Consider the following 13,878-nt stretch of genomic DNA (forward strand, 5'->3'; position numbering starts at 1 on the left):
TGTCACTGTGTCAGTGTCTGATGTCTTACATCTGCTGGGTGATTGATGGTGCCTTGAATACACATACCATTACCCTCTCACTAGCTCAAATCAAACCGCTTAATGACTACATCACTTTATAATACTAGCCTCAAAGTTAAATATATTTACTGCCAGCCAGGCACAACACAAAAACCAGAAGACAACAATCAAAAACCGGAATGAACATTTCCGCGCTGTTGTGACTGCGTTAGTTATTTCTACAGTAATTACCTTGCGACTTTAGCACTATTTAAAACCCTGTGTTACGCTCCACAATACTGCTTTTAGGTCATTTCACTGGGCTTCCATTTGTTAGCATGTGTGCACATACAGTACATCTTACTGGGAAAACGACCTGTCCTGAAATGTAACGATTATGTATTTATTGATTTATGGGTATCCGTTTGCCTAGTATCTGGTTGGTTCACTTTACTATCAATTTCAAAACGAACACAAAGGGTACTGGAGTCCAATTTCACATTTCTATTTTTAAACACGAGTTGTACAGTTTACGTTTTACCCGGGTAAACATGCTTCCCTCCATAATCAAATAACCGTCCGAATCAATTTGAACATAAAGCTATTACCTGTTTATACCCAAAGAAAGAAAATGTAATTATGTCTTACATAATGCATCAGTGAATCTAAATAATGAGTGTTTTATACATTGTTTGGACTCAATTATAACTTCATATTGCTTCGTTATAGCACAAAAACTGGCATTTCTTTGTCTAACCTCTTTCATTTCCTCGTTACGCCTACTCAACTCAATTATAACATTTTAGTCACATTCTCTCTTCGCATGCTTCATCCTGCCGGCCCTCCCCCTAAAACCCCCTTTAATCTATATGTAATTAATGGCATTCTTATGTTTTGATCGTATACACACTTTTGAAATGCCACATGACGCGATCATTGATTTCATGGTGAATAAAAACAACACTGTTGTGCAACGTTATTTCCCCGTTTAGAATTTAATCAGTTTCTTTGAAACGCACTTGTTTAATAGAGCTTTACAGTGTCAGCGATCCTCGTGACTTCAGATCAAACATTGCATAACGTATAAAAATAACCGGCGTAAGCGCCATATCCTGCAATTTATTCAACATTTTCCAACTTTCATATGCTAAAACATCAACACGGTTCCTTTAAATCATCTGAAGGGAAAAAAAAATCGCCCCGGGGTATTGCTAAAGTTGCCACATCGTAATGTAATACTTAAACAAAGACTTATTTAAAACCAAATTATATTTTATCGTCAGACGCTTGGGTAGTATTTAGTCTTGTATTTTAACTTTTTTTTTTTGCTATATTGACCGCGCTTGTTCTTTTGTAGCTGTTTCTAGACCTTTACATCATAATCTCGTTTGCCAAACCATAAAAATGCCCAAAGGCGGCTTAGGAACAATAAACCTGCATTTAGATAGTGTTATTATCTAAAAATGTTAATACCCATTGATCCTGTTTTGCTTTCACGAGTTATTCATGCGCTTTAACCTAATTGCAAAAGGCCAGCGTATGCTTTTAGGTTGATGTAATTAACACAAAGCACTTTTAAACATTATGAACCGCAGTTTCACCGACCCATAATGCTACCTAAAAGGGACTGTACGCACAGCTTAAAACGTCATTTCTATTTATTTTCCTAGCGCAGTCTATATACAGGCATTCGCTGCCTGTCACGCTCGTTAAATATTCATGTTCATAAGCATAATGGCAGCAGTTCGCCGTTGTCTGTTGTTGTTTCCATATCTCATGATGCCTGTCTATGCTGTGCATTTATTGCCTTCTCCCCACGCCGCCCGCTCCCTGTCGCTACTATACAGCCCTATCTCCATAAGCAAGCATGATCAATACTCTACAGTCATATTACAAAGAAGCTAACTGATTAGGGTACGCAGTAACGCCCCGGTACTATAAAACGTTCATATCCAAAAACTACTGCACACAAGTCAAACTCTAATCTAATACAGTACACGCATTCGAGAAAATAGGAAGAGCGCCCCTCAATCTCTGCAGGAAATGTTCTTTCTATTATACATATACAGACGTCCTCGCCACAGGTCCTGCTAGACACATATCACGATAATGATGCAATAAGGTCTCGCAAAGTCAAATATTCCAAATAATTAATACTTGCGGGCGCTCGGCGTAATTCAAACCCACGTTTCTTTCTTTTGACAGCAAAACCTGACGCGTTAAGAAGGGCTCGAATTTTAAAACACGAATACTACGAGCAGATATCTGCCGGATCCCGGCGGCACATCTGCCATTTAGAATTTAAAAGCGAGCGATTCGGGGGCGGAAATGTTAAAAATTTAAGGCATTCTAAACTAAACTAAGTGGGAAAATATTAGGGACCATTTTCATACATTTTGTGGCGGTTGGTTTCACAGCGTGCGAGTTTAATATTGGGAGCTTTGCCGGCATCGGACGATTATGGACTTTTCCCTTCCAGGACCGTTCGCAATCCATTCAAGCCAACAAGTTTGGAGAGAATGTTGAGTTTAATCAATTCAGAACGTCGAGATGGAGCCCAACTCACTCAAGGTATTATTATCTACTCTCCTTGTGTTTGATTTTACTATCATTTTGGGGGCGCAAATGTGGAACTTTCGCATCCATGTACATAGACTACTAATTTCTGAACATCTGAAATGAATACTGTAAACTTTTAATACAAACTTTAAATGTTAGGATTTCTAAAAATATGCATTTTTTAGAAAAAAACCCTCCAATAGATCAAATTGATGTTTAATATGCCGGCCGTATTAATGATTATTTAATGACCATGAATGTACTAATTTATTGATGAAATCATTGACTTGTTATTATTCTGGTTATTTCCGCAGTGGGTAGGCTCACCTTGCGGTTTGCACGGACCGTACGTTTTCTACAAGGCTTTTAAATTTCACCTTGAAGGCAAACCAAGAATTCTGTCCCTTGGCGACTTTTTCTTTGTAAGATGTAAGCCAGGGGATCCCATTTGCATAGCAGAGCTACAGCTGTTGTGGGAAGAAAGGACGACCAAGCAACTTTTATCCAGCTCCAAACTTTATTTTCTCCCAGAAGATACTCCCCAGGGAAGGACTGTCCGTCACGGAGAGGTGATTACAAATATTTTCTTGTTGTTATCGGTTTCCCTAAAGTTCGCCTCAACCTCATGGCTCGCATTGCATTGAGAAAAAAAATAACACAGAAGCGTTAGTGAAATATGACCTATAAGTATCTATTCTCCTTTCTATTTGCAGTGACGCACGGCAGTACCGCACGTAGCATATTTACTTTCATTTAGGATTTAGGTGGACTTATCAGTTAAATCATATTGAAAGCTGTCTTTAAGGCGTGAAACGTGCGTAGAATGAATCAAAATTCACTTCATCCTAAATATTGTTTGCTTGTTGGCAGTGTGGGGTTTAGACTGTCTTTTGTAGCAGGGGACTGGCAGATTAAAAATAGCACCTTTTGATTATGTTTAGCGACCGATCTATCTCGACACTGTACTGTAAAGTTATTGTGTTCTTTTTTTTCATGTTTAATATCAGCGGTGTGTAAAATAGGGCGGAAATTACGAAATGGAGGCAAAGAGAGAGATCAAAAGCGATCTGGCTGGCAGAGGCGTATTGAATAAGGTTATAAATGACAGGTAGTACAATCATAAATTCAAATCACTAGCTAGATGTGCCTGGGCGTATTTTTAAACAGACGTGTAGCTAACTAGCACAAACACGTTAAAGAGTGAGCAAAACATTCGCGCTTTAATCCATAATATATGATCTGTCAGTTTTAATTTACAGCTGAGAATGTTTTACCATGCAATCACTAAGGCTGAAATTATATAGCCTCAGACAAGAAGTATTGTAAGCGGACATTTTCTCCGCAATCGTTGAACTGCTTTCGGTCAGTAGCAATTGATTAATAATAATAGCAAGCCGATAACGCAGTCAGATGCGATGCCTTAAAGGGAGAGTGACATTTATGAAGGTTATTATGTCAGAGCGCTTCATTTTCATTTTTGGTTCCCGATATGCATGCTTGTTTGTGTTGCTGAAGAGAAAAAAAAATGTTAATGCGTTTTCTACACGATTGTTTAACCATATAATAGCCGGTGTGGTGAATGTACAGTATCTCTATTATTTGGATTTTTGAACTCTTTTCGTTTGATCACACAGGAATCAGATTCATGCATGTGCGCTCTCAACTGATCATTTATTTTTATAAAGCCTTTTTTATTTCAATCTGGGGATCAGGTGAAAACAGTTAAAGGTTACAAACACGTAACGTAATGTGAAGTGAAACTTGTGTCGTCTTGTCCTGGCAGTGTAAACACGTTACGATGTCAGCTTTCCAAAGAAAAAGGCTCTTGTGTGCTGAGCGTTTAATGTGCTTGTTTTCTCTTAAGGAGTTGACTATCGGATTTCCATTTCTTAATGTGCAACAGGTTTCCTTTGTGTCTGTACAGAACTATCAGATTTTAAATTCACAAAATATGTGCTTATGCGAGGAGTGAGTTGTTCACAGTTGTTTGTTTAAGCCATCTTTCTGACTGACATTTGAACAGTAAATACAATGTAACTGGTTAGAGTGGAGGAAAACGTAAGAGACTTGACCTCCCATTTACTCAGATGATCCATTCCGTTCTCTATTTAACTTTTCATCTGTTCCCTCTGGTTCCCCTCCCCCACACAGCAGAAAAGCGAATTATTTGCTTTTCAAATTTATTTCGTTTACATGATTGCTGATCTGGAAATGAGGTAGGCTATCCGTCCAAGGACATTGCTCGACATTATATATGCTTAACCTAATTAAGAGGATAAAAAAGGCAAAGCGCTGCATCGTTGATGAATGAGAACTTGTCGCAAAGAATTACGTTAAGATTTCTGCATTACAGAAATGGTGTTCTTTTATATTTTAACCGTTTTGTTAATTTCACACCTCTTCTGATTCAGCACATTTGCTCTCTATTCCATGCCCCCTAGTAAACATTATCGTACGTTGTGTGCATATGTGAAGTTTTATCCGAACCTTAGATTTTAAAGGGCTTTGGAAATTAGTAGCATATGGTAAATTTAAATAATAATGTGATTTTTGGAGCAGTCCCTTACTTGTGGTAACCTGATCTCTAATCCTACTGCCAGTCACACTGCAATACTCAAATTGAATCTGTTCTTAATATACTGAGACCTAATCAATAATGTGAAACTTAATGATTTGCTGAGGAGTTGGACCAAGTCTCTGTCATGTATGACTATCAAATTTGAGATTCTGTTTCCTGCCCTTGTCAGTAGAGTGTTTGCTAGGAATTTGGTGACATAATATTCTAAACGGCTCTCATCTTTCAGTTTACTCTTTTTCTCCTCTGGTATCCACCTTCTGGTTTGTGATGACTCCTATTGGTCACAATAAACCTTTCTCCTAGGACTTGTCTTGAAGGACAAAGTTTTTTTTCCTCCTTCAGTTAATTATTAGCTTTCAGTTTAAGCACTTCACCCAGAAACTCTCTGCCCTAGTATTTTTTTGAAACCTTATCCTTCTATAAGACAGTGTGTAAATCAAGGAACTGTAATAGTCTTTAATATGCTAATTTAACATGTGCGCAGTAAACAGTTATGAGCCCTGTGATAAAAGCAGGTAGTATGTTTCCAGATGCTTTTTTTTTTTGTTGTTGTACGCCCAGGTGATGTAATTTCCCCTCTGGCTTGAGTTAGTCATTCATTAGCAGAATAGCAGCAGCAGAAATGGCAACAAGCTCCCAGTGATCTGGTTCTGGCAGAAGGCCTATAGAATCTAACACTTTAGAGCTTAAACCTAGAGAGGGCAACATTACACTCTCATTAAGACATGTGCTGTTTTTACTTTGTTGAAGTGACTGTATCTTCTTTTCGAGGTCAGCGCCTGCCAAAACTCACAAGCATTGAACTACTTGCTGCCTGACTTAGAAAGCAGACAGACATGAACTGTCTTCAGCTTCGGGCTTGCTGGCAGCATGTAACTTGAATTTTATTGATGTTCATTTACAGCATCACATCAGCACTGTTATTATAACTATTAGTAGTGTTGGTATTATTATTATCATCAAGATTATATATTTTCCACTAACCTCTTATAATACTTTAATGCTTTCAGAAAAGCTCAAAGATCATGGGGTATGTGTTTTTCTAGTCATATTACACTAGACTAGACTATTATTATTAAGGACTAGCAATTCCTTTATTAATAATAATTAGTTTACTTTTAATTTATCTTAATTGCCTTGTCACATCACGCTGATTGTTGATTTATTTTTATTTGTAATACAAATGGTACAATTGAATCAAGATAATTTTCACATTTAAATGACATAAGATGTAGCTAGTCATTGGTTTTCATAGACTAAATATATATGTACACAGTAGCTGGAGGATTAAAAATGTCTAAATGGGTTTCCAAAAATGGTAGTGCAGGTTTAATAACTAGGGCTAAGATGGTGCAATAACAACCTACATTTTACAAACAAAGAAGAAATAGGTTCAGAAGAGACTGTACAGTTTCTGGAAGTTTTGGTCTTGCTTGAAACACTTATCCTGAAAATAGCTGGATGTGGAACAACAATTGAGCAGTATCTAATTAGTTTTCTGTTCTGTGCTATTTTTTGAATTACAAAGCAGTGTGGTTTGAGACTTGTGACTTGAACATTATTATTGCAGAAGAATTCAATGGCACGAGTCCAAAGATCCCTCTGCTGTTTTGGCAGAAGCCCATGTTTGTATTTAAGGGTGCCCGGGATATATTTATAGTTCAAATGAGATAACCTGTTTTTGTGTTTTTAAAGTTAACATTCTTTAAAATGGAATATTGAGCAGTTCAGATTCAAAGACACTGCTTGAGACATGCTGTTCCTGCATACAGTACACAAATGCCACATGGGGTCTGATTTATTTCATATGGGCTGTGTATGCATCACACCACATAACACAAGTCTCAAATAATGGCAGGAATCCTAAGGACTAAAACAAATCGCTCTATCACTCCAGTAAATTAGTGTGAAAATCTGTCTCGCAAGAATGAGTGTAAATTATTTACAGATTTTGACCTTTGGCCATATGATCATCATTGCTTATTTTCATTGTAGCTATGTAACACAAGAAATACCATGATACATTACGTATCACTTGCAGCTCTCATTAATTCCTTCAAGATGATTGCTTATTATGTTGTTTATTGACTTGAAAGATGAATTTGCATAAATATTAACATTAATTAAAGTTACTAAGTTAAGCCAAAGAATGTAATACAAGATAGTGACACATCTGAGTTTATAGAACATTGTCGTCTATTACTTTGCCTTAGAATGTCTTTGACAAATTGAAGTCAGAACATTATGAAAAGGTCTATCAGTGTCTCAGGGGTTTGGTACAAGTTAGTACATTTTGTCTGTAGAATCTGTAGTTGATTTGGCTGTTTGGGTGTATTCAATTATAAGTTAAGAAAATTACTTATGTAACTTTGTAACTTTACGAAAAAGACTACTTCTTTTTATGTCGGGCACATTTTTCATGTTACCAGGTCAATAATTCCATAGACATGCAAGCAGGTGTACAAATGTGCTCTGACCTGGGGAATTCTTGCACTGACCTCTAGGAGCAGTGAAGTGAAACATTCTCAGCAGGACACAGTTTATGGGCTAGCTGCTTTACTGCTGAGTTCTAGCCAGATAATACTTAAATTCCTCTTAATATGTAATAATAAGTTGCAGAGTTTTCCTTATAACCCAGTGCGTAACCTGAGAACCTTACCCAAATGGCATCAATTATGTAAAAATAATTAATGAATTATTTATCATGTAAATTAAAAATGGAAAACAAATCAGTACTAACATTGAGAGGAAAACAAACATTTTCCAAATATACCCATAGCACAGCAGCTCTGCAGCACATAGAACATTAGTTTACTATGTTACGAATTGGATTAACAACTTTTGACCCATTTAGTTGTGTAGCAGCATGTAAACAGAATGCTTTAGAGGGTAGATGGTCCTGTGAGGTTAGGACTAACATTTTCTTCTACCAGATCATTGTATCCATTGCTTTTACCGTCTCTGAACACCAGGCTTTAATGGGCCAAAGAAGAGGATTGACTTGATAGTGATATTGTGCTTTCTTTAGAAGAAAGATTTTCATTGTTACTGTATACTACATTGTTTCCTGTGATGGAATTATTATAGCAATTGCACGTATATGTTCTCTTTAATTACACCCATATCATCCCATAAACACATGCGAATGATCTGAAATTACTGTTTTCTTTTGTTTCCCAGAACATTTGGAAAATACTACGTTTTGCTTTTCTTTTTTAAAGGGTGTTTGTTGTAGTACAGAGAGTCTCATTTGAGTGAATGAGAACTGCTTTCATGATTTACTGCACTTCGGCTGAAAGACAGAAACAAAAACCTTGACATGTCTTTAATAAAATCTTTAAATGGGCCTTTTCAAAGATTTTGACAAGGACTTCTCAAGAAACTTTAATTGGAAATGTTTTGTTAATTATTTCTTTTAAATCTAAAGGCCTTTTCAAGCTGCATTACTAGACATGTTTTTTGTATTAAATTAGACCGGCGTTGTAATTAGAAACAGTAAAAATATAAGGGAGGGACCTGGAGTGTGGATTTATATTAACTCCGTAATTTCAGACACTTTTGCTTTTAGCAGTAATTTCATGAAATCATTATACCTAACTCAAAACATTGATTTTCATTTTTTAAACTTAAAAAATAATCCACTTACATCATATTGTAATCTTTACAAGAATTTATTTCTTAAGCTTGGGGCTTAAGACTGAAAGCCAAAATTATGTTTTTTAAATGAGAAAACTATTTAATACACAGTCATCTCTCATTATAATGCAATGGTATTAAAGCCTAAGAGTATTTTTTAATGAGGTAGAATCTTTGCTAATGACTAGAGGCACGGTAGTTTTACAGCTGTTACTGAGTTTAAAATATCTGCTGTTGAGGATTGCTAAACTGCAAACCTAGATTATTCAATGATTAGAAAATATGAATTAAAAAAAATCAACTTTACAGAGCAGCATGTTATTAAATGTTCTGATACTAGATACAGTATAAGAAATAGAATGGGAATTGTTCAGTATCCTAGTAAGTAGTGTGTGTAAATTTAATCAGCCTGAAAACCTGTAATCCACATTCTAGTTAAACCTTAACCTTTTACAGAACCTTCTTCAACAATGTTTGCCTTGCATTTCATAATGTCAGTGAAGGGGTTTATCCCCAAAGATAAAAAGGAGAGTGGGATTGTGATCCACATCAAAGGTATTGATGTGATCTGTTGCTACTCAGACTGTTGAAAACTTTACAGTTTAGTTTTAAAAGATTAAAACATCTGCTTTCCAGATACACAAGCTTAACAGCAATCTTTTGTGATTCTAGCTTGGTTGACAACAGGTTTCTGGTTTACACACACGAGAATGCTCAAAAAGTTTAAACTGACCTTACTGTACTAATAGGTTTTAGGCCTCTAACACAAAAGTGTATTTTAAAATTTGTTGTGTTCTATAAAACATCTGCTTTAGTACTGAAGAATAAGAGTAGCAATGTAAATTTCCTTCATTTTATTTTTAATTTAAGTGTTTAGTAATCCTAGATTATGCAAACATCCATAACTAACTGTTCATTAGGCCATTGGGTGTTGTCCTTGTAAATTACAATAATTTGCGTTCTGCTGAAGTAATTGTATCACCATATAGTATTTGCATTGCTTCTAGGCCATCAATCATGAAACCTCAAGCATGCTTGTCCTTTTAAAAAAGGAGCCAATTTAAGAAATACGTGGGAATGTCGTTCAGATGAACCTATGTGTTAAACAAACCTTATGTTTATTTAATGCTGTGTCTGTTCCTCACAGGATGAGATTATTGCGGCCTCGGAGAAAGTCATCGTGAAGTTGGACAACCTTGTGAAATGGACCAGTTCCGATTTCTCAGAATGGAGCTGCGGTCTCAAAGCGGTGCCATTAAAGCCATCTATTCAGAAGGAGCTGGGTAGGATTGGACAGAGAGAAGCCTTGCAAAAATACAGAGAGTCAACACTCAACAGCGGTCTCAACTTCAAAGATGTCTTGAAGGAAAAGGCAGAACTGGGTAATTTCTGTTTATTGAACATTGTTATTTTCTGTACTGAAACAATTTAGCAATGTTTTCACCCGCATTAGGTAATTTTGCTATGCTAACCTGTCTGTGTAGAATAATATGGGAGATTGTGCTGTGCCTGTGCAGTATACTGCAACTTGCGTTGCCCTTTTGCACTCTTTTTTCATTCTGAGCGTGAAGTGACAAAAAGAGTGAGAGCACCTGCATCATGAGAAATATGCACTCTTGTGATTGCACACGGATAGGTGATGTCTGCTCCCACAAAATGATTCACAGGCTTGTCCATCTCTGTAGAAGAAATGTGAAAAGTGAACCAGTAGACACAAATAGAAAGAAAGGGGAATTGCCTTTAAGACTTAGACCGTGTCTTTACACCAAGGGTTGTGGGAGTAGGTTGTAGAACCCCAAATGGGCTAGATTGTCTTTCTCTTTTTGCTTATCTAGCAGCCCGACATCAATGGGGGGTATTCAGGGTATAGTTGTCCACCATCACTAGACTTTACCTGCACTTTCAGCTGATGTGAAACTCTTGTGATCAACACGGACTCAGATATTCATACGTAACAAACTTGGCTGGATCAACTGATGGGCCATGTCTGCACAACAACATCTGGGCACCGTGACAATTACAGTCAATTTACCCAATTACAGTCACTGGCCAATGGCTAGTTTCTGATGTATGTGCTGCACCACCAGGCTGCATGACTGTAGGTGGCACATGTACATGAACAGCTCTCCCCTTGTCACGTAGGCTGTCATTGTTGATGTAAACCTGACTGATCATCTCTGGGGCAAATAATGTTGCTAATCTGCCAGCAGCAATGCAGATTGACTGGAGGAACAAACCTTTGTTCCAATTGCAATATCTCTACAGTCTTTGTTGCACAGTGTGTGTGTGTGTGTGTGTGTGTGTGGAGCTACCAGTGATTGGCGATAATTGTGTATAAACAAATTAGATGAAATACAGTAATTGCTTGGTTTGTCTGTGATTCATACTAGTTTTTGAACCAAACTATAAATTAATTATAATCAACCATGGCAGACTATAAAAATAAATAATTATTAGGGTGTGATCAGTAATGGCTAACACTGAAGTGGGGAACTGGAAACATTGAATGCTGTTGTGTGTTTTAAATCACAATTGAGCATTGTAGTTGACAATTACTAGAAAACATCCTGGAATGTGAAGAAACCGCATTCAACTTTGATTTCTTATGAAGAAAGGTAGATTAAATGACGCAGTGAAAGGTTATGGTTATATTTATTTTACTGTAGTTAAGGGTGTAGTTTAGAACTATATAACATGTATTTATACTTCTCTTTAACATGCCACTATTCTTGCAGAGTCCTTCGTAGTTCAGTGTAAAAGCAGCAGTGTAAGTTTTATTGGCTTATAAATGTCATTTTTTGGACTGCATTTCTATGCAGCAGATATCTGTTTGAAACCAGGAAAATGTTCCACTACAGGTTGATTTTCAAAAGCTTGTAACTGTCATCCTACAATTATATCAGCAGAACACATTGTGTTTTTTGCTGGGAGAAATATAGAGCTCTGTCTGAGCTCCATAGCATTTTATGGTATTTATGATGCTGAGGGAAGACAAGTTTGTAATTTTGCTCTTTACCAGACATCTAGACATTTGCTCTTTAGACTAGATGCAGATAAATAATCACACAATGTATGTACCCCATATCATGTTCTGTGGAAATTTTTTATCTATATTTATCTAGTAATTGATTGTTCTCTTATTTTCCTTTCCCAGGCACTGCTATGTGCAGTCACTGCTTTGTTTCAGTCCGTGGAACCAAATGTTGTTATATTGCCCTTGAATCGTGTCTTTTATTAGATTCTTATATAGAGATTAGATGGGGGAAATCAATAATAGATGTTTTGTCAGTTACTTAGAAGTACAGCTGCGTAAAGGATCAATAGTGGAAAAGAGCAAGTGTGTTAATGGATTTATTTATTGTCAGATCTATAACCTTATTATTTGTGTATATATGTTTTTGTAATGTTAATGAGTTGTTCTTTAATGACTATATCAGCCTGTTTGTGTTGTCAGGGAACTAAATGCAGTTACTCAAAATGCCTCTGAATTCGCTGGGTAAGCTAAATATTTTGGCAGGGTACCAGGGGCCATCTCTAGCTTAAATTTGCTCTTCTTTGTTATGCAGAGAAAGAAAGGGATAATTCAGCAGCGCATTATGCTTTCAATTGCAGAAAGCAGACTTTAAAAAGCAGCGTAGCTGAATGAAATGAATCATTAATTTAACAGCCGCATGAAAGAGCCAGGAACTTTGCTCAGAGAAAGGTGCGTTAGTATTTGAGTAAAAGCTAATTTATTATTCAGAGGTTTATTCAATTATATTAATTCCACATTAAGTGCATTCAAAGTAACCCTTTCATTTAACTTGAAATATTAAACTTAATAGCAAAATCAAACCATTGTCTTATTTTAAATTAATTTTCTCCTTCATCTGTGTTGCCCCTTTTTGGTGAAAGCCAACTGCACTGTTTCTTTAGTTCATGTAGAACTTTCTGTTGGTGAAGTGCTTTCAAATATTTGTGGGGAAATCTCTATCTGTAAAACACCAGAGCACTCATGTTGAGAATGAAAGAGTTAAATAATAATTGAAGCAGTTGAATATAGCGGAAATATTCACCTGATAAAATCTAGTGTTTTTTTAATAATTAAGGAAAGCTGTTTTTTAGTACATGATCACGTACAAATGCCATGGCAACATGCCAAGGAGAATTAAAGTGTGTCGGTAAGCTTAGATGGCTATAAAAATGTTTTCTCCAATTTGTTAGAAGAGCTCATTGGCAGAGCTGTTGTTTTTGATCAACATAAGATTTGTGAGTCATTATTTGGCCTTTAAAAAGTCCAACCAGAAGACTTTTCAAGTTGAGAGAGAGAAGAACTAGGGTCTGTATCAAATCAAAGTTAGATGCATAGCTGTTCAGCTCTCTTTGGATTTCTGAATCTGTCTTGGCTTTTTCCCCCTCTTTCTCTTCCTTGTGTAACACTGCTCTGGTGTTCTCATTCAGATAATACATACAGTACAGTAATTAGTGTAAGAATGGCCTACCTACCCCTGTACCCAAGTGATTATTGCACTGAAGCATAGAAATGGTGTTATAATTTAAGCACCATCTCTGGGGAAACAGCAGAGCTATAATGATTTTCACACGCTAGACTTGGGTCACGATGGAGCACAAGGGGTAATAATAATATTGAGGGTATCTTTGCAGATGTGATTGAAGTAATACCTTTTTGCATTTAGATTAATTGAAATTCAGTTCAGAATTTCTTTGGAAACCTGCTACCAACCCTCCTTTGTTGGAATGGTTGTTTTTGTGGATTTGTGGAACAAGTGTTTCATATCTGAATGGAGCCATGAAGGAAAGAAGGAAGAAAATATTTGGATTACCTTAATGCCTTTATCTCATGAGAGCAGTTCATGGGTGAAATTTCTCGCCCAAATTCTTCTCTAAAATAAAGGCCCCTCTGTATCTTATTAGTGAGAGTAATGTCGTTTTGTCCCTTTTTGTTATTAGTCATACTGAAAGCTCTTGAATTCAAGGAGTGAAAAGTTTATGTGAGGCTTTTGCTTGTTGGAACAGGAATGCGAATGTAATCCACTGAAGATACCTACTTTGAGAGGTACACAAATTTGAAATTCCTTATCCGTTCCTGAATTGTTTAAAATGCC

At 36.5% G+C, this 13,878-nt stretch overlaps 1 protein-coding gene across 1 annotated transcript in view; it reads left to right on the plus strand.

The window, feature by feature from the left end:
* The first annotated feature begins 2,506 nt into the window (after nt 1-2,506).
* The window catches only part of arid5b (AT-rich interaction domain 5B), a 68,685-nt gene continuing 57,313 nt past the window's right edge, over nt 2,507-13,878 (plus strand). Inside the window, exons 1-3 of the mRNA XM_006630485.3 lie at nt 2,507-2,571; nt 2,874-3,128; nt 9,921-10,155. Coding sequence (XP_006630548.2) covers nt 2,551-2,571; nt 2,874-3,128; nt 9,921-10,155 — 511 coding nt within the window. The 5' untranslated portion in view covers nt 2,507-2,550. The remainder of the gene's footprint in view (nt 2,572-2,873; nt 3,129-9,920; nt 10,156-13,878) is intronic.

The sequence above is a fragment of the Lepisosteus oculatus genome, chromosome 4 (assembly GCF_040954835.1).
Source record: "Lepisosteus oculatus isolate fLepOcu1 chromosome 4, fLepOcu1.hap2, whole genome shotgun sequence".
Lineage (NCBI taxonomy): Eukaryota > Metazoa > Chordata > Actinopteri > Semionotiformes > Lepisosteidae > Lepisosteus > Lepisosteus oculatus.